The sequence below is a fragment of the Spermophilus citellus genome, assembly GCF_964194105.1.
Source record: "Spermophilus citellus genome assembly, chromosome: 13".
In the NCBI taxonomy this organism is placed as follows: domain Eukaryota; kingdom Metazoa; phylum Chordata; class Mammalia; order Rodentia; family Sciuridae; genus Spermophilus; species Spermophilus citellus.
The window spans coordinates 103,496,586-103,520,566 of NC_138193.1; the positions used below are offsets into that span (position 1 = coordinate 103,496,586).

The 23,981-nt window shown below is 39.2% G+C and overlaps 1 protein-coding gene across 3 annotated transcripts; it reads right to left on the reverse strand.

The window, feature by feature from the left end:
• Positions 1 to 1,730: 1,730 nt before the first annotated feature.
• Positions 1,731 to 22,875, reverse strand: KCNS3 (potassium voltage-gated channel modifier subfamily S member 3). Of its 3 annotated transcripts, XM_081264766.1 has the most exons (4): positions 22,738 to 22,875; positions 6,579 to 7,764; positions 5,431 to 5,493; positions 1,731 to 3,718 (listed from the first exon to the last, which is right to left on the reverse strand). In XM_081264766.1, the coding sequence occupies exon 4, from the start codon at positions 3,663 to 3,665 to the stop codon at positions 2,190 to 2,192; it is 1,476 nt and encodes a 491-aa protein (XP_081120892.1). In that variant the 5' UTR covers positions 3,666 to 3,718; positions 5,431 to 5,493; positions 6,579 to 7,764; positions 22,738 to 22,875; the 3' UTR covers positions 1,731 to 2,189. The 3 variants fall into 3 exon arrangements, with proteins under 3 accessions (XP_081120892.1, XP_081120893.1, XP_081120891.1); XM_081264767.1 differs by lacking the exon at positions 5,431 to 5,493; XM_081264765.1 differs by lacking the exons at positions 5,431 to 5,493; positions 6,579 to 7,764 and having other exon boundaries at positions 22,738 to 22,823.
• Between the last annotated feature and the right edge of the window lie 1,106 nt (positions 22,876 to 23,981).

Consider the following 23,981-nt stretch of genomic DNA (forward strand, 5'->3'; position numbering starts at 1 on the left):
CTCAGCACCACATACCAACAAAGATGTTGTGTCCGCCGAGAACTAAAAAATAAATATTAAAAAATTCTCTCTCCTCTCTCACTCTCTCTTAAAAAAAAAAGGAAAGGTAGACAAGTCAGCATTTCTATTTTGATTCACATATTGGAAAAATCAAGCCATGACAGTGCTTGCAGGTCCAGGTCTTTACAGAGGAGACCTGTTCCTTTAATCTGCCGTTTGCTTGACTCTGCTCCCTAACACACAAGGCAAGAGCAGTTCCAAGCCTGGGCTCTGGGCTCTGACTGGTTTCAGGACCCCACTGCAACACTCACTGTGTGAACTTCCACAAGCTGCTTTCTTTCCTTGTCAACCTCCGTTTCTTCATCATGAAATGAAGACAGTAATAAACACTTGCCGCTAGGGATGCTGTAAGGAATAAGAGATTATAAGGGTACATAAAGCACTTGCTTAAATAGTCTATTATTATGATTAGTATATTGCTGCTGCTGTTACTGCTACTACTGCTGTTACCAAGCAAGCGGTATTAGTTGCTACACGACTCATCAGGTAATCCTTAAAATAACAGGATCCCACATTTTACTGCTAGGCCTCAAAACTACATCTGTGTCACTATCAAGAAGGCATTTGGGGTGATAAGAGGGATTTTTAAAAATATATTTTTTAGTTGTTGATGTATCTGTATTTTTTACTTATTTATCTGTGGTGCTGAGGATCGAACCCAGTGCCTCATACATGCTAGGCAAGTGCTCTGCCACTGAGCCACAACCCCCAGCCCAGAATTTTTTTTTTTTTTTTTATGGGTAGGGAATGACACACACACAGTGTGTAAATAACCTGCAGATTTGAAGTGACCATGAACCCTGTTTCGTTATATCCATCTCAGGAGTTACAGACACACAAGAAGAGGGATGAGATGAAGAGGTACTAGGAAACTGCAAAGAACACCCCTTTCTCAGAGACATGCATCTGCAAACATAAAAGTTGGATAATGAGTCCATATGGCTCCTCCATTTGCAAGAGCTCAGGGAAAGAACGGTGTCGCTGTTCATCTCCAGAATCAGGACTTGAGCTAAATTCTCTCCATGCAAGATAGCATTGCTCTGTCCCTTCCCTGAAGATTATCACATGTTTCTTCTTTCACTGTGAGAGACTCCTAGGTAGAAGCAGTGATTGCCTTCTCTGCCACTATTTGTAAATGTTGGCTAGCCATTGGGATAGCTAGATCCTTTCAGTGATTTAGGTTTTGTTCTTGTGGCCATAATGAATCACTTCTGTGTCTTTGTACAACACTTCCCCTTCCTTCCACTCCCTGAATGTGTCTCTATGAGTGAGTGTGTAGGTTTACTCTTCTCTACATAATTTTCAGGTAATGCGGGTTCATCCTAGCAGTAGACATTATTGTAAAATTAAAAATATATCCTGGAAATGTACCTGTAGGGGTACCTAATTCATTCCTATGTCCTGAATACCTGCATGTTTACTTGGCATACAGTATGGCTTAATCTTGGACCTGTTCTTCTACCTGCCAAGAGTCAATTGAACAAAAAACTAGCATATTATTGATGGGTGTCCAAAATTCAAATACATAAAGAAAAAGCACTCTTGATATTTGGAAAAAAAAAAAAAACCTTTTCCCTTCCAAACTAATTTTAGACATACTGAAATGTACTTACTCGACATAAAAACATGCAAACAAGACATTCTCCATACTGAATTAGGAAGTTTATTAAGCTCCTAATCTCCATGTCTAGGATGTAAACATGGATTTACATGCATTGTCTCATTTTGTGGATCTTACATGCATGTAGTCTTCATCAGCTGGACCTCGGAGTCTACTTGTCAGTAATTTACAGTTAGCTCAATGTGAGTAAATGGCAAATACAGGATGATGCATAAGCCGGAACAAAACTCCCACCCAATATCATTTACTTTGTTTTTGTTTTTTTTTTCCAAAACCATATCACAACTCTCTCTTGTAAAAAATAAATTTCAGAACGAGGCATTTCATTGACCTCACTGAGAAAAATAAAGATAATTCTATCATTTCAGTATTCAGCAATGAATGTCCAACTATGGCTAAAAGGTACGCCCTGAGAATTAAATGAATTTAACAAACCCATTAAGGTTTATAAAGCTGTGTTAACCTAATGTCAGGAAGGGGCACAAGATACAGGCACAAATGTCCCTGCTCATTTTGCTGTGCAATTCTCCAAGGATGCGGTGTTATAAACATCCTCATTGTCTTCGATGCTCGAAGCGTCTGTGGAATCGGGATCGCTCACCACGATGCCCACGGAAGAGAGACTGGTAATGAAGGCATGCACCCGCTGTGCATAAATGTCCCTAATGTTAAAGTAAGGTAGCTCATGACACTTCTCCGGTGGGTCCTCACTGCACTGGTCCACATCAATGTCCTTTTGCTTCTGGTAGTACTTGGAAAACTTGTTGAAGATGATGGTGATAGGAAGGGCCACCACCAATATGCCGCAGATGATGCACGTGCTGGCGATAATCTTCCCGGCCAAGGTGACAGGATGGGTGTCTCCATAGCCCACGGTGGTCATGCTGATGGTGGCCCACCACCAGCAGACAGGGATGCTGGTGAGGCTGGATGTGTGGTCGTCTTTCTCCACAGAGTAGATAAGCACAGAGAAGATGGAGATGCCGACAGACAGGAAGAGAAGCAGCAGCCCAACTTCATGGTAGCTGTGTCTCAGCGTGGCCCCCAGAGACCGAAGTCCTACGGAGTGCCGGGCCAGCTTCAGAATTCGGAAAATCCTCATAAGGCGAAGGATCTGGACCACCTTGCCCATGTTCTCAATGTCCTCGCTCTCTTCTTCCTTGGTGTCTACCGCCAATGTGGCATAGAAAGGAATAATGGAGACAAAGTCAATTATGTTCAGAGGATTCTTCCAGAATTTCTTTTGACAGGGAGCAGCTACCAGCCGGATGGCAAGCTCCCCAGTGAACCAAGCAATACAGGCGATCTCCACACCCTCCAGCACAGGGTCGTCCACCTCCCCGTCCTCATTCTGGAACTCCGACATGCTGTGGACACACATGGCCACTATGGAGGCCAGCACCACGCTCAAGGAGGAGATGGCAATCAGCTTGGCAGACAGGCAGTACCCAGGGTTTTCCATTCGAATCCAGATTTTCTTCCGAAGCTGACCGAACCGCAGCTGGTCAAACTTCTCCAGCTCTTTCTCAAACAGAGAGGACTCTTCAAACGAGGAGTCGGTGCTCACGTCGTTGCTTTTCTGGTCCCAGTCCTTCTCGTGGTTTTCCTCCTTGCGTTCCTGGTAGCGACCACTGCAACAGGAGTCGATGAAGAGCTCGTTGATGCCCCAGTACTCGATCTCCTGGCAGAAGGAGAACACACACAGCTCCTCCATGACGTGCAGCTTCCCCGTGTAGTAAAAATTCAAGACATATCTGAACAAGGAGGGGTTCCGGTCAAAATAGTACTCTTTATCGGCCACGCTGTAATCATCACACAGTTCCAGGATGGCCTCCTCAGAGTGGCAGGTGAGCAGCTTCCCCAGTCTGGTGTGAGGGAACCTCAGGAGCGTGCTCTGGTCAACAGACTGCCTAAAGCCCCCCACGTTCAAGTTGACAAGTTCCTCGTCTTGTCCAGGGCGATGGAAAAACTCACCAAACACCATTATGGATCCAGGAAGTTGAGAGCTGGCTGGGAAGGGGGACGATCACGAGGCACCTGGAAGGAGCACAGGATGGCATTAGCAAGAGTCCCCCTGTGCTTGCCAGGCTTATTTTTAATCTGCCCTTTCCAGGGTGACGGGCTACACCAAAAGCACAGCAGGAAATGCAGCAAAGAGGAACACACGATTACACATTCTGATGAAAAGAAAACCAAGACAAAAAAAAAAAAATCTGGAATTTATAAATCTGCTTTTTAGGAACGACTGCAACAAAGAATTATATTAGTGCATTATAGTTATACATAATATTGAGTTTTAGTGGATTATAGTGATACATAATATTGGAGTTTATTTTGACATAATCACACAAGCATGAAATACACTTTGTTCCAATTCAGTCCCTAGTACTCCCCCTTTCCCTCCCCTCCTCCCTCCCTCTATTCCTTTTCCTTTGCTCCACTGGTCTTTCTTCTGTTTAGTTATAGGTTTTTGTTTTTTGGTTTTTTTTTGATTAGTGCTTTACAGATATACAGAAAAGTGAGATTCACTTGGTATATTCATATATGCACACAGAATATTTTGGCCAATTTTATTCCTCCATTCCTCCCTTTTCCCAACCCTCCTCCTTCCCCTCAATCCCTTTCCTCTACTCCTTTGATCTCTCTTCTGTTTTTATGAGATTCCACACACACACTTTTCTTTTTTTTTTTTTTTTTTTTTTTTTTGGTCTAGCTTCAGCATATGAGAAAAAACATTCAACCCTTGACTTTGTGAGTCTGGCTTATTTCACTTGACTGATGTTCTCCAGTTCTATCCATTCACCAGCAAATGCCATAATTTCATTCTTCTTTATGGATGAGTAAAACTCCATTGTGTGTATGTGTTTATCATATTTTCTTTAAAAAATATACTCATATATTGTTGGTGGGACTGCAAATCAGCACAACCACTCTGGAAAACAGTATAGAGATTCCTCAAATTCTCTATAAGGAATGGAAACACCATATGCAAAATAATTTTTATGAAGACTAATTCCTATTTTTCTATTTTTTAAGCATTCAAACTTCACCTCCTTCTCTTGTACCCACCCTCCAAAAAATGCACTTTAGATCACTTACACAGTATAAGCATCTTCATGGTCTCAACCCATCCGACACCATAGGCTAGCTGCTGCCAGGCTTACAGCTCATACCTCCTGGTCCCCAGGGCTCAGTCATGCACCCACAGTAACAGCACTCTGCTCTTCTCCACACCGTGCCCCCAGCCCACCCAGGAGGGCTCTGCTAAGCTCAGCTCTTACAAAGGATGTGGGTTTCCCTTTATGCACCAATGTCATTCCTTTAAGAGAGCCCCATTCCCTATGTTTGGGATGGATAATCAAGAGGATATAATTATCTCCCTATCTTTAAGTACCATATATCTTGCAGATACTATTACACTTCATAGGATGGTATTTCAGGTACCTCCACATAGAAGGAAGCTGACTTAGGAAAACCTTTTTAATTTAATTGCACTATCAGTTTCCTGACACAAACACACTCTTCCCCCATCTCCCTCCCCTCACAGTCTCCCACACAGCCCTAATCTATGATTACCTCTCCACAGATAGTCTACATCGGCTGAATGCACAGCCTGTTTTCAGTTCTGACACTAACCAGGATGTACCAGATCCATTTCTCCAAGAGAAAATAATAGGTTTCGGCCATCACTCAATAGACTGATACTTCCTCAGAACAGAGTGTACAGATAAAAAGATAGGAGACTTTACCATACTCAGTCCCATCAGGTACTCAAATGTCTGGCTCACATGTGTCACTTAATCCCTCCAACACTGTAACAGAGTGCATAAAAAAAAAATGATTATGCAGAGTCCAAGATTTGGGTCTAAGTTTAAGTCCAAGATTACACAATAGGTAAATATTAAACCCAAGATTTAAGCCCAGGTTGAATTAACTTCAAAGCCCATGTTCTCTCTACTACATAGATTCCTCTGCCCCATTTCTCCCTTATTATGATCCAATAATCCAGTATCAGAAGGGCTATACCAGAAGTGGCTCAAGCTTCCTTGGAATCATTGAGAAAAGAGCAGAGACTCCAGGCTGCAGAGACTCGAGGGCTGAGATTACAAGTAGCCTGAATGTTGACAGTTCAGGCAGAGCTGACCAATCAGAAGGGTAAAGGGTGTCTCAACAGAGGTTATCAGAGTGGGCAGAAGGCAGATGATGGAGGGGCTGGCACATTGGTCTGAAGAATCTGGATTTGACCCTGTTGGCAGCACCACTAAAGGGTCTTTTTTTTTTTTTAGAAGACAGTCGCTAAAGGCCAAGGCAGACATATTTATTTTTATTTTTTTTAATTTTTTTTAATATTTATTTTTTAGTTATCGGCGGACACAACAGCTTTGTATGTGGTGCTGAGGATTGAACCCGGGCCGCACGCATGCCAGGCGAGCGCACTACCGCTTGAGCCACATCCCCAGCCCACTAAAGGGTCTTAATCAACAAGCAGGAGTGGCTACATTTGTCTGTGATTTAGAAAGACCCCACCGAGGCTCACCCTTCTGTCCTTACTACTAGACTTCCCAGCCTCCGGAACCATAAAGAAAATCAACCTCTTTCTTTTAATAATAATGATAAAGACCCTCCAGGCAGCAGGGTAGAGAGGCCTCAGGGAAAGGCTGGAGCCAAGGACACCAGGATATGGTAGAAAAGGTGAGTGGGCCAGGACCCCAGTCCACACAGGGGCGTGGGTCTCAGGAGACACAGACAAGTTCAGGAGAAGTCTACAAAGCAGAATTGAAAAAAAAAAAAAAAAAAAAAAAACTTGGCTTATTGATTGGAAAGAAGCGACAAGGACACAGAGGGGCTAAAAGAGGATGTGTTTTTCTAAACTGCCTAAGCGGGTGGACAGTAATACCATAAAAGGAAGCAGGAAGGTCAGAAAGGAATTTCATTCCCCCTTGTGCTATGCAAAGCCAAGGTCGTCATAGAGGCAGATTCCTCTGAAAGGGTCACACCCAAAGTCACAGCTTTCAAATACAGCCATCCACCCCAGGAAGAAGTCTCCAGTCCCAAAGGATACATCAGCGATGGCTCCCAGGACGCCAATACTATGCCCCATGAAACCAGAGACCATGGCATGGCTTAATGTACCTCTTAATAGATTTGCTGATCTCGTCAAACAACTCAAAATTTCCCCCTCTGCTTTCTATTTTTAATTAGATATCTTCTTTGAAAGGCTCAAATCAGAATTCCTGACTTGGTCCAAATATTTATGTAACTTCAGATCTCTGAAAGCCAGCTCATGCTCATGGCAAATATGGTAGTAAAATGTTCCAAGAAGCTGGTTTAGCTAAGTGGATGTTAAGACTTTAATGGAAGTTATCTTCTGGCGGATTATTTTTCATCGGCTTGACTGTCCTGGAAGTCCACAGTAGAAAGGCAGCAGCCTGTGTCGGTCTCCTCATCAGAGAGTGTGTGCTCCGTCTCCTATCCTCTCCACATCACTTCTCTAAAGCACATGGTTATCACCCATAATATCAGTCTCCCTGCTCTGTCTTCTTGGTGCTTTATTTACTCCGCATGAGTGAAGGAGAGTCCATAATGTGATCCATCCATTCTACAAAGTCTAGTCATAAAAGCAACACACATCATAAAACCAGGGATCTCTTGTTACGCAGCTTTCAGAAGAGAGAAAAGGGAAAGCACCTCTTTCTGGGTCAAATCAAACGCTCCAGCTCAGAAGGCAAGCTGAGAGGCCAAATCGGTGTCAGTTTCCTTGGCTGAGTCTGGCCCACAGCAGCCAACTAGGGGCAGGAAAGACAGAGTTCCCGCCTTTGCAAACTGCAGTGGCCTCATGCAGACGGTGTTCCACAATTATGAATGGTCTTTATTCATTTGCTGCTCAGCTAGGGACCTAGCAGGTAAGGAAGCAGGACCAGAACTGATGAGTGGGCATTATATAGCTATTAAGTGTCGAAGGAAGAGGCCCAAGCCAGGGGGCCATGCCTGACCCAGGACTCGCCATTCTACAGCAGTACAGCACACACTCTGGAGGTCATGTTAAAGAAGAAGGATGCTGCCCATCATTGCTTTCAAGATTCCTAAATTCAGAAAAGAACTTATTTAATAAACATTCATTTGCTCCTTTCAGGAACTATTTATTGAATCAAAGACATATCTCTACATGTTTTTATACACTTACATAAGTATTTAAAGGTCTATATGTTTATAATCAGCCCTCTGTTATGGGTCACATATGAGGTGTCTCCCAGAAGCTCAAGTGTCAAAGTTTACAAGTGAAATGATTGGGCCATGGGAGCCTTCCCCTAATCAGGGCATTAATCCATCAGACTGGATTGACTGGGTGGTGACTGTAGGCAGGTAGGATGTGTTTGGAGGAGGTAGGTCACTGGGCGTTGTGCTTTGGGGGTATATATTTGCCCCTGGTGGGCAAAGCCCTGCTCTGCTTCCTGGTCGTCATGTTCTGAGCTGCTTTTCTCCCCCTGCACCACAGGCCCAGAGCAATAGAATCAGCCGTGTCTGCACTTAGACCTCTGAAATGTTGAGCCCCCAAATAAACTTTTCCTCCTCTAAATTGTTCTTGTCAGGTTTTTTGGTCACAGTGATGACAAAGCTAACTAAAATACCCTCCCTATCCATGAGTTCCTCATCCAAGGATTCAACCAACCATAGATCAATTTAAAAAAAAAAATTGCATCTATCTTAAACATGTACAGACTGTTTTCTCTTGTCATTATTCCCTAAACAAAACAGTCTAACATTATTTGCATAGCATTTACATTGTATTAGTTATTACAACTAACGTAGAGATGACTGAAAGTTCCTGGGAGAATATGCATAGGTTTTATGTAAATACTACACCACTTTATGTAAGGAACTTGAGCAACTGCCGGTTTTGATACCTACAGGTGTTCTGAAACCAACGCCCTATGGATACCAAGGCAAGAGTATTTATATAATGTATGTGTGAAGATATTGATAGAGTTGTACATATAGCTATTGATGATATAGACATAGTAAACCATACATCTACTAAATGAAAACATGGGTCAGTTCTTTTAAAATAAACCAGAATAAAGTATTCTGACTCAGAAACACAGAAAAACAAGAAAGAAAGAAAATTGGATTACATTTAAGTATTTTTGCTTTTTTTTTTTTTGTATTGGTTCGTTGTTGTTTGTTTTGGTATAGGAAAAAAAAAAACATACCAGAGCAACATAAAAAGGAATGCGAAAAAAATATATTTGCCTTATGTATCACAGACAAGAATTTAATATGCCTGACATATAAAGAATTTTAAAGCAAAGAAGAAAGAATACTAGAGATACCAAAAAATGGGAGAAAAGGAACAGACAGTTCACAGGGAAAAAAGCATGAAAAGAAATGCACATTAAGACTATGCTGAAACATCACATCTAATGTATCAATTTGGGGGAAAAAATCCAAAAATAGGGCTACATATTCTGTTGATAATTCTACAGAGAAACAGGCACTCTTCATACTGTAGTGGGAATGCAAAAGGAAAGAGAACCCCTAGGGAGGAGGATTTGGCAAAATTTAGTAAAAATGTGTAGGCATTTACCCTTTAACCCAGCAATCTCGCTTCTAGAAATCTTTCCCAAAGATAGGCACAAAGTGAAAACACTTGAATAATTGAAAACAGCCCAAATGTCCATCAATAGAAGACTGGTTGAAAAAAAAAATTATGGTCTACCTCCCAATATATGTGATAGAGTGATTTCTAAGATGCTTTAGTTAAGTGGGAGGAAAATTACAAGTCATAGAAAAGTGTCAATACATGCCACAATTTACCTAGCAAGGGGCATTTATGACTACACACACACACACACACACACACACACACATCCACTGTGTTGGCGGGGTGCACACTTATATGAAGAAAAGGAAACAGTGGAAACATCAATCAAAAATCAATAAAATGCAGGAACTGGGGTTACGACTCAGCGGTAGAGCCCCTGCCTAGCGTGTGTGAAGCACTGGGTTCATTCCTCAGCACCACTTATAAATAAATGAAATAAAGGCATTGTATCCACCTACAACTAAAACAGATATTTTTAAAAAATTAATAAAATGCTTTCCCATCTAGAGAGAAAGGGAACAAGTGTATAAGGGACAGTGTTGAAAGCTGAAGTTGAGGATAGCATGAATGTTTCACATAATTCTGAAACAAAGTCAAATACAAATGAAACAGGCATTTCTTAAAAAAGTAAATCCTACTATGTATCATTGGTGGCTTAACCTCAGAGAGATTAATTATCTCAAGGCATTTTAAAACAAGAATGCGGGCATCCCTACTGGTATATATCCTAGGAAAAAAAATTATAGAGATCTTAAAATACTTTTAATAATCACATTGATATGATTATTCTGAAACTCTGATACATGCACATAGGATAAGCAAATAATCTGTTAGGTTACTATTACTAATCACCCCAAGATTCTGATACAGAATAAAAGAAACACAAATACAAAACATATAAATCAAGTAAAAATCCACTGCTCTGGATTTTAAATGGAGATATTACAATAAATTCATGGTTTATTTTTTGATAAGGGAAAAAATTTATTTTCTTTTCCTTGCTCTGTTCACTGAAAAAGGCCTGGAATAAATGACCAGACAGTGGGAGCTGCTTGGGCATCGCTCCTATCTCCGCTTCAGAACTGAGGCACTCATTCTTGTGTCTGCGGGGAGTGTTAATAGCTGAAGGCTGTCAGCAAGGCCCCTCTTTGGAAATCACCCTCAGCCAAAGATAACTGTCTTGCCCAGGGTCACACTCATCCCTCAGTCCAGCCCACATCCAGTGACTCGTCCAGGAGAGGAGTATAAGGATCCCACATCTTTTTCTTGAGGTGCTCAACCCAGCTCCAGAGCTTTCCCGGAATCAGCTGATGTCTTTGTTGAAAACTCCTCCTTTTGCCCTTCACTTCTCCATAAGTACGGATCCCAAGGGCACATATCGACAAACTTACAGCACATCAATCACTCTATTCCTTGGAGAACCAAATGGAAGACAGCAACAGAGAAGCAAGGAGCATCCTGAGTTAGATCAGACTGACACCTCTAAATATAATTTCTCACTAAAAAGAGCTGGAGATCCTTGGAGGAATGGCCAATCCCCAGTCTGGGGCAAATGGACAAAATGAGCCTACACTATCTTGCTGTACCAGAAAGTCTGAAACTATCAAAATGAACAGGGGCAAGAGTCAAAAGGACTCAAGGCCAACTTAAGGAGACTCCTACTGGTCAAAGACAGAAAATTTGTCCCTCAAAAAGGGGAAAAGGTCTGTAATGGACTGAAACACACCAAGTATACAAAAATTCCTAAGTTCAGCATAATGATTTATGAAAAGGAAAAAAATGCATTGGCTATCTCTGGATAGCACTAGAGTACTAACTCATTATTTTGTGAAAAAAAATAAAATTTAAGACAAAAATTGTTACTAGAGGCAAAAGGCATTTTATAGTAATAAAAGGGTCAATCCATCAAGAAAGCATAATATATGTGTACGTGTATAGTAATAGAACCCCCCCCCCCAAAGTACACGATGAAAAAACTGACAGTACTGAAGGGAAAATTAAATAGTTCAAAAATATTTCAATAGCCCAGTTTCAATAATAAATGGAAAAATTAGACATAAGATCCACAAGAAAAAAAAAGATTTGAACATTATAAAACAACAAAATCTCACAGAAAACGATAATGCACATCTCCTAACAATGGCAGAACATAAATTCTTCTCAAATGTACATGAAAAATTCTCCAGTTAGACCACATTAAATTATAAAACATGCCTCAATAAATATTAACATGTGCTAGTCAGCTTTCCATCACTGTGACAGAACACCTGAGATAATCAAGTTGAAAGGAGGAAAGGTTTGTTTGGTTGGCTCATGGTTTCAGAGGTTGCAGTCCATCATCACTTAGCCCTGTCATGTTGGGTCTGTGGAGACATAATACATCATGATGGGAGTATCTGGTGGAGGAGCCCTGTTCACCTCACAGCAATCAAGAAGCAAAGAGAAGGGCTGGGGATGTGGCTCAAGCGGTAGTGCGCTGGCCTGGCATGCATGCGGCCCGGGTTTGATCCTCAGCACCACATACAAACAAAGATGTTGTGTCAGCCAAAAACTAAAAAAAAATAAATATTAAAAAAAAAATTCTCTCTCTCTCTCCACCCCCCCTCACTCTCTCTTTAAAAAAAAAAAATTTTAAAAAAAGAAGCAAAGAGAAGCAAAGGGAAATGAGGGACAGTGTTCTTAATAACCCTTTGAAAGGCATGTTTACAAAGACCTAACCTCTTTCCACTAGGCCCCACCTCCTAAGGGTTTCATCACCACCCAATAGCACCATAGGCTGAGGACCAAGCCAACAATACTCGGGCTTTGGCGGACTTCAAAATCCAAACTATAGTCAAAAGTATTGACATAGAACAAATATATACACCAACTGCAAAGTAATACTCTTATATGTCAGTAACAAAAGAAAATTCGGGATTTTTTTAAAATGGAAATCAGCATTAAATCAAAGGAGAAATTACAAGGGAAATTTAAAGAATACTTTGAGATGAACAAAGACAAAAATTCAATACAACAAAATTACAGGTTGCTGCTAAAACAGTGTTTAGAACAAAATTTAAACCTTTACACACCTGTGGGAAAATAAAGATCACAATCTGACAACCTTCCATTTTAAGGAATTAGAAAGAGAAGAGGAAACTAAACCCAAAGTAAGCTGAAGAATGAAATGGTAAGGATTAAAATAGATAGAAAGAAGTAAATGAAGAGTATGAATAAAAATCATCAACAAAGCCAAAATCTGGTTGTTTTTAAACATCAACAAAATTGATACCTCTGTAGTCAAACTAGCCAAGAAAAAATAAGAGAAGAACCAAATTAGCAAAAGCAACAAGGAAAGAGGGTATATCATTATTGACCTTTACTGAAATGGAAAAGAATTAAAAGGAAATACAATAAGTAATTGTGTGTTCACAGATTAGATAACCTAGAAAAAATGGACAAATTTCTAGAAAGACACAACCTACAGAAACTGACAGGAGAAAAAGAAAATCTTAATAATTTTATAAAAAGATACTGACTTTGTAATAAAAATTTTTCCACATGGAAGATTCAGATAGAGATAGATAGCTCTACTGGTGAATTCTATCACATAATTAAAGAACAAACACCAGTTCTTTACAAACTCTCCCAAAAACTAAAAAAGGAAGACACATGTCCTAACTCATTCTATGAAGCCAGTATTACACTAATACCAAAACTGGAACAAGACAGGACAAAAAGACCACACATCAATATACCTTATGAACACACACGCAACGCTCCTCAACAAAACACTAGCAAACCAAATCTAACAACATACGGAAAGGATTACATACCTTGACTATTGCAATTTATTTCAGGAATGCAAAGTTGATTTAACATATATAAATAAACCAAGTAATGGAATAAAGGGGGAAAATTGCATCGCCAATGCAGTGAGTGCAGAAGAAGCATTTGATAAAAATCCAGCACATTTTCATGATCACAAAAGTCAAACATTCACAACTTAACTGGCTAATCCAAAGATTTTTTTTCCTATTTTTGACAATTGGAGCCCTTAAAATGCAAGATGGAATTGTGTTTTGCATTTTTTGATAAAAGGAGCAAAGTGAGGACCTAGAGATATAGGCTCGAGCAGTCTCCTTGGAAGAACTCAGCACAAGTAGATGGTAAACATTTAAAGGGGAAGGGGGGGTGTTTAAAATAGTAAATCAGTAAGTCACTTCTAAATTTAAAGAAAAAAAATTAGAGTTGAAGAATAAGTAGGTTCCAATCGGCTATTGCCATTTTTCTCTGAAAAAAAAATAAATATTTTTTGAAAATTATGAAAAAAAACCCAAATATTCAACAAATTAGGAATAGAAGGGAACTTTCCCAAGCTGAAAACCCATGGCTAAAACCATACTTAAAGCTGCAAGACTGAAAGCTTTGCTCAGTAATATAACATGGTTGCTGACTCTTGTCACATTTATTCAATAAACTGGAAGTTTGGGGGTGGGGGGGAATTAGACTAGAAAAAGAAATAACATGCATTCAGATTGAAAAGAAAAAAGTTGAACTATCCCTATTTGTGATCATGTACATGGAAAATACTTCATAATACACACACACACACACTTACAAATTATAAAAACTAGTAAACTCAGCAGTGTTTCAGGAAGCAAGATTAATATGCAAAAATCAATACTATTTTTATATACCAATAATAAGAAAGTATGTATGAAATTAAGAAAACAATTACATTTATTGAATTCAGCAAAGTAGCAGGATATAAAATTAACACTCATAAATCAATTGCATTCATATACAACAGTGATCAATCAACTGAAAGAGAAATTAGGAAAACTATCCCATTCACAACAGCCTCAAAGAAAATAAAATATCTGGGAATCAATATTACAAAAGATGTGAAAGACCTCTACAATGAAAACTATAGAACATTAAAGAAAGAAATTGAAGAATACCTTAGAAGATGGAAATATCTCCCATGTTCTTAGATAGGCAGAGTTAATATTGTCAAAATGGCCATATTACCAAAATTGCTATATAGATTTAATGTGATCCCTATTAAAATTTTAATGATGTTCTTCATAGAAATAGAAAAGGCAGTCATGAAATTCATTTCAAAAAATAAGAGGCCCAGAATAGCCAAAGCAATCATCAGTGAGAAAAGTGAAGGAGGAGGCATAACCATACCAGACCTTAAATTATACTACGAAGCTATAGTAACAAAAACGGCATGATACTGGCACCAAAACAGACACAAAGACCAACGGAACAGAATAGAAGACACAGAGAAAAACTCACATGACTACAGTTATCTCATACTAGACAAAGATGTCATAAACATACATTGGAGAAAAATTAGCCACTTCCTCAAATGGTGCTGGGAAAAATGGAAATCCTTATGTAGGAAAATGAAAATAGACCCCTATCTCTCATCCTGCACAAAATTCAACTCAAAATGGATCAAGGACCTAGGCATTAGACCAGAGGCCCTGTGCCTAATAGAAAAAAAAAAGTAGGCCTAATTCTCTCTCATATTGGTTTAGAAACCAAATTCCTCAACAAGACTCCTAAAGTGCAAGAAGTAAAATCAAGAATCAATAAATGGAATAGTATCAAATTACAAAGCTTCTTCATATCAAAGGAAACAAGAATGTGAAGAGAGAGCCTACAGAATGGGAGAAAATCTTTGCCATTTCCACCTCAGATACAGCATTAATCTCCAGGATATATAAATAACTCAAAAACATAGCACCAAAAAACAAACAAACAAATAAACCAATCAATAAATGGGCAAAGGAACTGAAAGACACTTCACAGAAGAAATATGATCAGTCAACAAATATATGAAAAAAATGTTCAACGTCTCTAGCAATTAGAGAAATGCAAATTAAAACTACACTGAGATTTCATCTCAACTTCTGTCAGAATGGCAATTATCAAGAATACAAGTAACAATAAATGTTGGCAAGAATGTGGGGACAAAGGTGCACTCATACATTGCTGGAGGGACTATAAATTGATGCAACCACTGTGGAAAGCAGTATGGAGATTCCTCAGAAAACTTGCAATGGAACCACCATTTGACCCAATTATACCACTCCTCAGAATATATCCAAGGGACTTAAAATCAGCATACTATAGTGACGAAGTCACATCAATGTTTATAGCAGCTCAATTCACAATAGCTAAGCTATGGAACCAACCTAGATGCCCTTCAACAGATGAATGGATAAAGAAAATGTGGTACATATACACCATGGAATATTACTCAGCCATAAAGAAGAATGAAATTGTGGCATTTTCTGGTAAATGGATGGAATTGGCTAAGTGAAACAAGCCAATCCCCCAAATAGGAAAGACAGTAGAATGAATAACTTTCCTATGTTCTTATACGAATACACAAACAGTGGAACCCCACATCATGTACGACCACAAAAATGGGAAGTTATACTCCATGTATATATGATATGCCAAAATACATTCTACTGTCATATATAATTAAAAAATTTAAAAACTAAAAAAACAAATTACATTTATAATAGATTCAAAAATAATAAAACTCATAGGAATAAAGGAATAAACTTAATAAAAGTAGTGTAAACTTACATGATGAAAACTGTAAAATGCTGCTGAAACAAATTAAAGAAGACATAAATAAAGGGAAAGGCATTCCACATTTATGAATTGGAAGATTTACTGTTGTTAAAACAGCAATACTCCAGAAACTAATCTATAAATCCAATCTAATCACTATCAAAATTCCAGCTGTTTTCTTTTTTCAGAAATTGACAATTTGATTCTAAAATTCGTACGAAAAGCAAATGATCCAAGATAGCCAAAACAAACTTGAAAAAGCAGAACAAGGTTGAAGGACTCTGATGTTGTGACTGTCAAAATATTTTACATAACTCCAGTAATTAAGACAGGGTGATCTTGACATAGGAAGACAGAAAGAAGATTAGAACAATTCAGAGTACAGAAAAGAGCCACTAACTACTACAGTAATTTTTTTTACATAAATTAACTTCATCAAAATTAAAATTGTGCTTTTAAGGACCCTATCAAATCAAGGGCAACTACAAAGAAAATGAAAAAACTAAATGGGAAGAAATACTTTCAAATAATGTATCTAAGAAGCTCTAATATCCATAAGTAAAGAGCTCAACAGTAAAAGATAAATAATCTACTTAAAAATAAGCAAATGATAAACTTGTCAGAAAGTACATAAATGTCTAAAAAGTATAAGAGAATATGCTCAACACTACTAGTCCTTAGAGAAATGCAATCAAAATCACCAGGAAAAAGGGAAAAAAAATCACAGGGAGACACCACATCACACCACTGTGATGGCTAGTCAAAAAGTAATACAAGTGTTATATTATGATGCAGCTGTTGATGAGAATGTGAACAATTTCAACCTTTGTGTGTTACTGGTGGTAGTGTAAAATGGTGTAACCATTTGGGGAAAGAATTTAGGCCCACTCCTCAAAAAGTTAAACATAGGGCTATGATGTGACCCAGCAATTCTACTCCTAGATAGTTGAAAATCTGTGATAGTTACTAAGATAGTTGAAAATCTGTGTTTAAACAAATGCACGTCAGGTGTGGTTGCACACACCTATAATCCCAGTGGCTCAGAAGGCTGAGTCAGGTGGATCAAGAGTTCAAAGCCAGCCTCAGCAATGGTAAGGAGCTTAGCAACTCAGTGAGACCCTGTCTTTAAATAAAATACAAATGAGGGCAAGGGATGTGGCCCTGAGTTGAATCTCTAGTACAAAACAAACAAACAAAAAAAAAAACAAGTGCACAAAACTAATGTTCATAATAACATTATTCATAATAGCCAAAAAGAGGAGATAATCCAAAGGCCCATCAGTTGATTAGTACATAAATAAATGTGGTGTATCCACATTTATTATTGACCATAAAAAAAGAAGTTCTGATACATACTATAGGTATCAACATGAATCAACCTGAAAATATTATGCTAATGAAAGAAGCTAGATGAATAAAAGTCACATGTTGTATGATTCCACTTACTACCACATGTTGCTTAATAATGGGGATAGTTCTGAGAAACACCATCTTATGTTCTAATTTGCCATCCTCAATAAAGAATGTTATCCCTTCTGTAGGTGTGTGGGTAGTAGCATGCTGAGGACCCGTGCCTTCTCAAATTAGGTATATCTGTGGACATTTAGCCACAATGTAGAAGGACAAATCATTATTTTCATGTTCTTCCAAAGGAAAAGCTTAGACGCACTATTGATTTTCCTATATACCATTTGTCATTGTGCAAACATCATAGAATCTACTTATACCAAGTAAGACAGCTATGAGACACAATCTAATGGGACCACTGTTGTACATGTGGTGCATCAATTTCTGAAATATCATTATGTGTAACATAACTGTACATGAAATACTCACAATAAGCAAAACTGTAGAGATGGGAAGCATATTGGTGATTACTAGAGGTTGAGGGGAAGAAAAAATGGGGATTGCTAATGAGTATATACTTCTTTGGGTAATGACAAAAATATTCTGTATGAAAATGGTTGCACAACCTTGTGAATATACTAAGAACCACCAAATTATACATTTTTTTAAAGAGAGAGAGTGAGAGAGAGAGGGGGACAGAGAGAGAAAATTTTAACATTTATTTATTTTTTCTTAGTTCTCGGCAGACAAATCTTCATTTGTATGTGGTATCTTCCTTTGTATGTGGTGCTGAGGATCGAACCCGGGCCGCTTGAGCCACATCCCCAGCCCTATACATTTTTTTAAAAGTAGACTTTACTGTGATATGAAGTACATCTCAATAAAAATTGTCATTAAAAAAAAGAGTTTCAGCTGTTGAATAAAATAATAATAGAATTAAAATCTCACTATTTTGCAACTCATCATGAAATAAGAGATCTAGGCAACGGTCATCAGTGGCTGCTAAAACCCAACTTAAAAGCTGATGATATCTGACCTCCTGCACGACCTATGTAACAAAAGGAGATAAGACTGCATGTCCCCCGATAGAAGTACACATATAAGGCTGCAATATGGCAGTCAAAAGAAATGACGTAAATTTTATTAAACCTTTAGACCTAACTTCCAGCTGAAATAAAATAAGAGATTTTAGAGGACCCTGTTCATGACACCAATGGGATGCATTCAGCAAAATTCAGACTGTAGGAAACCATTAAGGGTGAATGACATGGGTCAAGTCTATTTAAGAGACACTTAACTAGAACCAACATATAGGCTTTGTATGGATCCCAATTCTAATAAGCCAAATGCACGAGTATATATAAAAGTCAGGGGCATTCAAACACCAAGTAGACACTTCATAATATAAAAGAATTGTTATTAATTTTTCAGTGTCCTAATGGTATTGCAATTATGTTCTTAAAAGGGAGTCCTTATTTTTTGTAAATATATACTAAAATATTTATGCAAAACATTATGCAGCATTTGGGATCATTTTTATAATACATGGAGAAAGCAAGGACACTGATCAGACAAGATGACCATGCATTAATTGTCATGGTAGCAGGGTAAAGGGTACACAGAAATTGAATGTATTATTCTATTTCTATGCACATTAAAATTCTCCACTGAAAAGGATTTAAGAAAAATTTACTAAGCACCTTTTTCAGGCCACATACCATGGAAAGTGCTTTCATCTACACTATTGTCCAACCTTTTATTCCCATCAACTGGTGCCGTACCTGGACACTCGTAGGCAATGACTATTCAGGCAGTAACTGAATAAATGAATCATTTCCCTTATGAATATGTGTTTAAACAAAAAGCATGAACCTAGTGTTCATAATAATATTATTCATAATAGCCAAATGCAGCCACCTTGACAAGTAGATCATTGACCCCATATTCCAAATGAAGAAATCTGAGGCTCAGTCTGGCCAACATGATCCAGTTTTTAATCAAGACTGTTATTACTCTGCCCCAAATAGGAGTACTTAACTTTTTTTTAAGTGGGAAGAAGTACATCATCTTATGTTCTAATTTGCCATCCTCAATAAAGAATGTTATCCCTTCTGTAGGTGTGTGGGTACTAGCATGCTGAGGACCCATGCCTTCTCAAATTAGGTATATCTGTGGACATTTAGCCACAATGTAGAAGGACAAATCATTATTTTCATGTTCTTCCAAAGGAAAAGCTTAGACGCACTATTGATTTTCCTATCTACCTTCAACCCAAATCACTCAGGGTGATAATACTATATACAATATTTGGTCACTTTCTCTCTCTTTGTGTTTGTTAGATTAAAAAGAAGAGGGAAAAAAAACCCTACATTGATTCACTTCTATCTGCCCTATGAAATCTTCAAAAACATTAATCCCTATTTTTCTCTTCTTAGTCAACTTTCTGCTATCTTTGCTTTATACACTCAAATTCACTTAAAAAATACTCTAGATACTGTGTTTTCAAAGCTGACACATATACCTATACACACAGCATGACTGTCTTTCATAATGCTTGCTTTGTTCAGCAAAAAAAGTATAATAATACATGACAGTTTTGCTTATTGGACAGAAACATTTTTTAAAATCAATTCCATAAAAATGAATAAAATCCTAAATACCTTTTTCCTTTCACTTGTTCAAAAAAAAATCTATATTAGTCATTTCATCAAAGGCAAAACCAGGCCATTTTCAGCATTAGAACATTCTTTTAAGAGTTTCATTTCATTATATTAAGTGCAAAAAAGGAATCATCTTGATTTTTAAAAGTCGGCCTTGCTAACTTCAATTCCTGACTACACCATGTGCTACAGTGTGAAAGGGCTTTGTCCCCTACGGGTTCAAGTGTTAGAAGCTCTGTCCCTAGTGTGGCAATGCTGAGAGATGGTGGGACCCTTAAGAGGTGGGGCCTACTGGGAATTGTTCAGGTCACTGAAGGAACTGACCTGGAAAGGGATTAAGGTCGTTCTTGTGGGACCCTGAATAGATTTTCATGAAAGAAAGTTGTTGCAAAGAGAAAGCCTGACCCTTGCATTGTTCTTTCTGTCTTCCTGATTTCACTACATGATGTCTCCACACCTCCATGGTACAATGCAGCCAGCAGGGCCAACCATGCTGTTTGAACTTTCAACTGCAAAACTGAATTAAATAAACCTCTTTTCTTTACAAATTACTTAGCCTCATATATTTTATTATAGTAACAGAAAAGAGATTAACAACACCATGTGAGAATATACCATAGAAAACCAAGAAAGTCTAATCAACTGAAAATCTAAATTCAGTCTGATTCACACCAGTGTCTCCCCCTCAGGACCTCACACCAGGGGCCTCGCCCACTGATAGTCTTCTTTTGCAGCAGGCTCCCCATATCCCAGTTTGGGTAATATATAAAAAACAGAAAATCGGGGGCTGGGGCTGTAGCTCAGTGATAGAGTGCTTGCTTAGCATGTGTGAGGCCCTGGGTTCGATCCTCAGCACAACATAAAAATAAACAAATAAAAATAACATAAAAATAAACAAATAAAATAACTACAAAAAAATTAAAAAAAAAAAAAAGATCAGAAATCAGTGATGGATCAGGAAGAGCAAAGAGTGTGACTAAATGCAATGGCACTGGGCACCCTGGCTGTGGATCTAGAAATGGAGACACCTGAATTCTTACCTCATGAGTCAGCAACTTCACAGCAGCTAAATAGTGTTATTCTGAGAAATAAATATTTGTGAGGCATTTAGATGGACAAGTCCAGAGCCAAAATAGAAGACAGGAATCTTCAAAGAACCTTCTGAATTTAAGTCTTTGTGCCCAGGGGTCAGCATCACCTGGGCCTTCCAAGGTCCTGCATGAAGCCCTTCCCTCCAAGAGCTTTTGACGTGGCTCAGCCTAGCCCACGGAGGAGGCCTTTATGTAAATGTCCATCTCAGCAGTCAGTCAGACAAGGAAACTCCCCCCAGGCCGGTTCTGCATTTGGCATGTTCTCCCAGCATGGGCCACAGCTGACAACACACTGTTGGCACAGTCTCTGACCCCCAAGGTCACCCTACTTTACAGCAATCCTAACCTGAACTCACCTTTTAAACACTGAGTTAAACAAAATGAACTCTCTTCCTCCCACTACCTGGTACAATCCCATTAAAAGTTGTGTTCATTCCTGCTGGGTCTCTATTTAGTGACTGCTCCTCTCTGGAAACTCCAGGGATCTACTTCACACTGCAAGTACAAATAGAGAGCCACTCAGAAGGCTGAGTGACTTAGCAAGCCACATAGCCAGAGAGCTGTCCTACTTGTAACAGGCAAAGCATCGCAGATCATAGCTTTGATCAACCAGTGAAATGTGGACTTTTCTCCAAGAGAGGCCTCTAACCTGTGTAAATACCCCAGCACTTCTCCAACTGAACCTTGTTACTTGGAGTAACACACATACAAAGGTCTGTTTGCAAAGCCCTGGTGCTCAGGGAAGGGAGGTGACAACTCAGATGCACAGGGGATAAATCAGCAGCTCTCCTTCCCCATCTCCCCTGCGTTACTCCGTTTCTCGCTGTCTCTAACGCACACCTTTATACCAGCACTTTTCACAGCCGTTATAGTGCTCTCTGCATTCCTCCCTGCTCTGCACACTTCTGTTAGCTGCTCACTCTAAACCCCAAGCTCCTTCTCAGAAGGGATCATCTACTGTCCTCTCTACGGCTACAGTTCCTTATGCTATCTGTTGCCCATAATCTAGTGAAAAATACTCATGTTACCCTGGAGGAACTGACAAAAGCAAAGGGAAAATCCAGCTAAGACTGAGCAGAAAGATCCAGGCATTGCAAAAGTCAGCACCTTCAGTGGCCAAACGAGTAAGTCGAGCAAATACAGGGGCTGGTGGGTGGACTGTCCTTACTTGTATAAGAGGCAGAGGCTACATAGCACTGCAGTCTTTCTTGGGGACAGAGGCCCAGTGTAGACTTATCATTCCATGTTCCTGGAGAGCAGAGAAATGCTAATTTTTATGTGGAATATCTCAAGTTTAATTAGAATCGATCCAGCATGTTTTAAACATTATATGTTTCAAACAAATTGAGCCTTGGGCCAGTATTTCCATAAACCACCCACTGTGACCTGAGCCAGACTTGCACCAGTTCCAGCTCCACAGCATCCATTTTAAGCCAAACTGACTCAAATGGACACAAATGGAATCTTTTCACAATAACTGTAGTGTTACTTCTGTGTGTATAAATTACAAACAAAGAGAAGGGGGCTGAATGTGTACTAGACACCTTCCAAAAGGTGGCCTGAGGTGTCTGTCAACACAACTCCCCCCCAATCCTTCCGGAACTATGCTCTTTCTCCTTTAGCTGTTCATCCCAACCATCCAGTGGAATTTCCAACCAGAATGGCCCCCCTGTGTCTAGTCTTCATCTTTGCCACGATACTTTAAGATTCATTCTCCTCTTTCTCTGATAATAATGGGTGTCAGAGACAATGACGGAGAAAGGCAACTCTTACCTTTGTGGTGGTGATGTCACACACTTTGCCCTCATCCTGCACAGTAGAACGTCCATTGTCATCCAAGAAGCTTCGCCCTTCTTCCCTCTTTGGAACGTGGAGTGCACATAGGCATTTAGTGGCCAGAAAGAAGAGAAGAATCCTGTTCTCTGGTTGTACAAGCCAAGCACCCGCTGGGAAACCACTCTCACCTGCAGAAGAAATCATCAGCCAAGTCGTAATTCCAGGGAGGAAATGTAACTAGGACCTTTGATCTTGACTCAGTGATCTGAGTACTTCATGGATCAGACCCAAATCTCAGAGCCTCACTGAGCTCTCAGTGAGAGGGTGGTCTTTCCCCTGTGGAACCATCACTCTAGTTGGACACGTGGCTAGGTTTAAGGATTCTCAGAACTTGACAAGTGAAATGCTTGTGGCCTCCTCCACTGACACAGGCCAACCAACACCCAAGCTGGACGAGGCACCAGAATGAGGACCTCATCCCCATCCCACACTGTTTCTTCTATTCCAACCAATTCACTCCAGACATATGTGCAAACTTCTAAATGAACACATATTCATCCATTCAGAGACCAACTTCTCAGGGTTACTGCTCTAATAGAATTAACTCTGCTTCTGTAATTTGAAATCAATACATTTTAAAGACTAACCAAATTCATTTTTTTCCTTAAAATTTCCCGTTGTTATATTTTGCAGATCAGAAATGACTACAGGTGCTAACGGAGTCCTCTGATTAACTAATGCAGTAAATGCACAAGTGGGGAGGGTGTTTAAAGTTTGGCAAAACGAACAAGGCAAATTTCAATATTTCTCTCTGAATAAATTAAAGAAAGGAAAAACATTCCAATTCCCCACCAGGTAAGCCTGCCTCAAGTTGAAGCATCCCCATAGATTTGTACTAGTATCTAAGCATCCATCCATTGGTTTTCATGTTTTCCAATCAACACCAAATCCAAAAGGAGGGAGAAGGGGGAAAAAAAAAAACATTGATTCTGAGCAAAAGATATGAAAGAAATGCCTCTGGCTATCTCAGTTATTAACAAACATTCATATGTTCTAGGATCTGTTGGGCATTACCTAAGGCATGAAGATCACAAACCACACTGTAGCACCTGCCCCCAACCCCACAAGGGCTCATGCTCCAAATCAAGCGGGGGCAGTGGAGCCAGAGCCAAGTTGAACAGTTTCCAAGTTGGTCCCAACAGGAGCTGTGCAATTCTTCAGCACATTCCTGCTCTGCATAG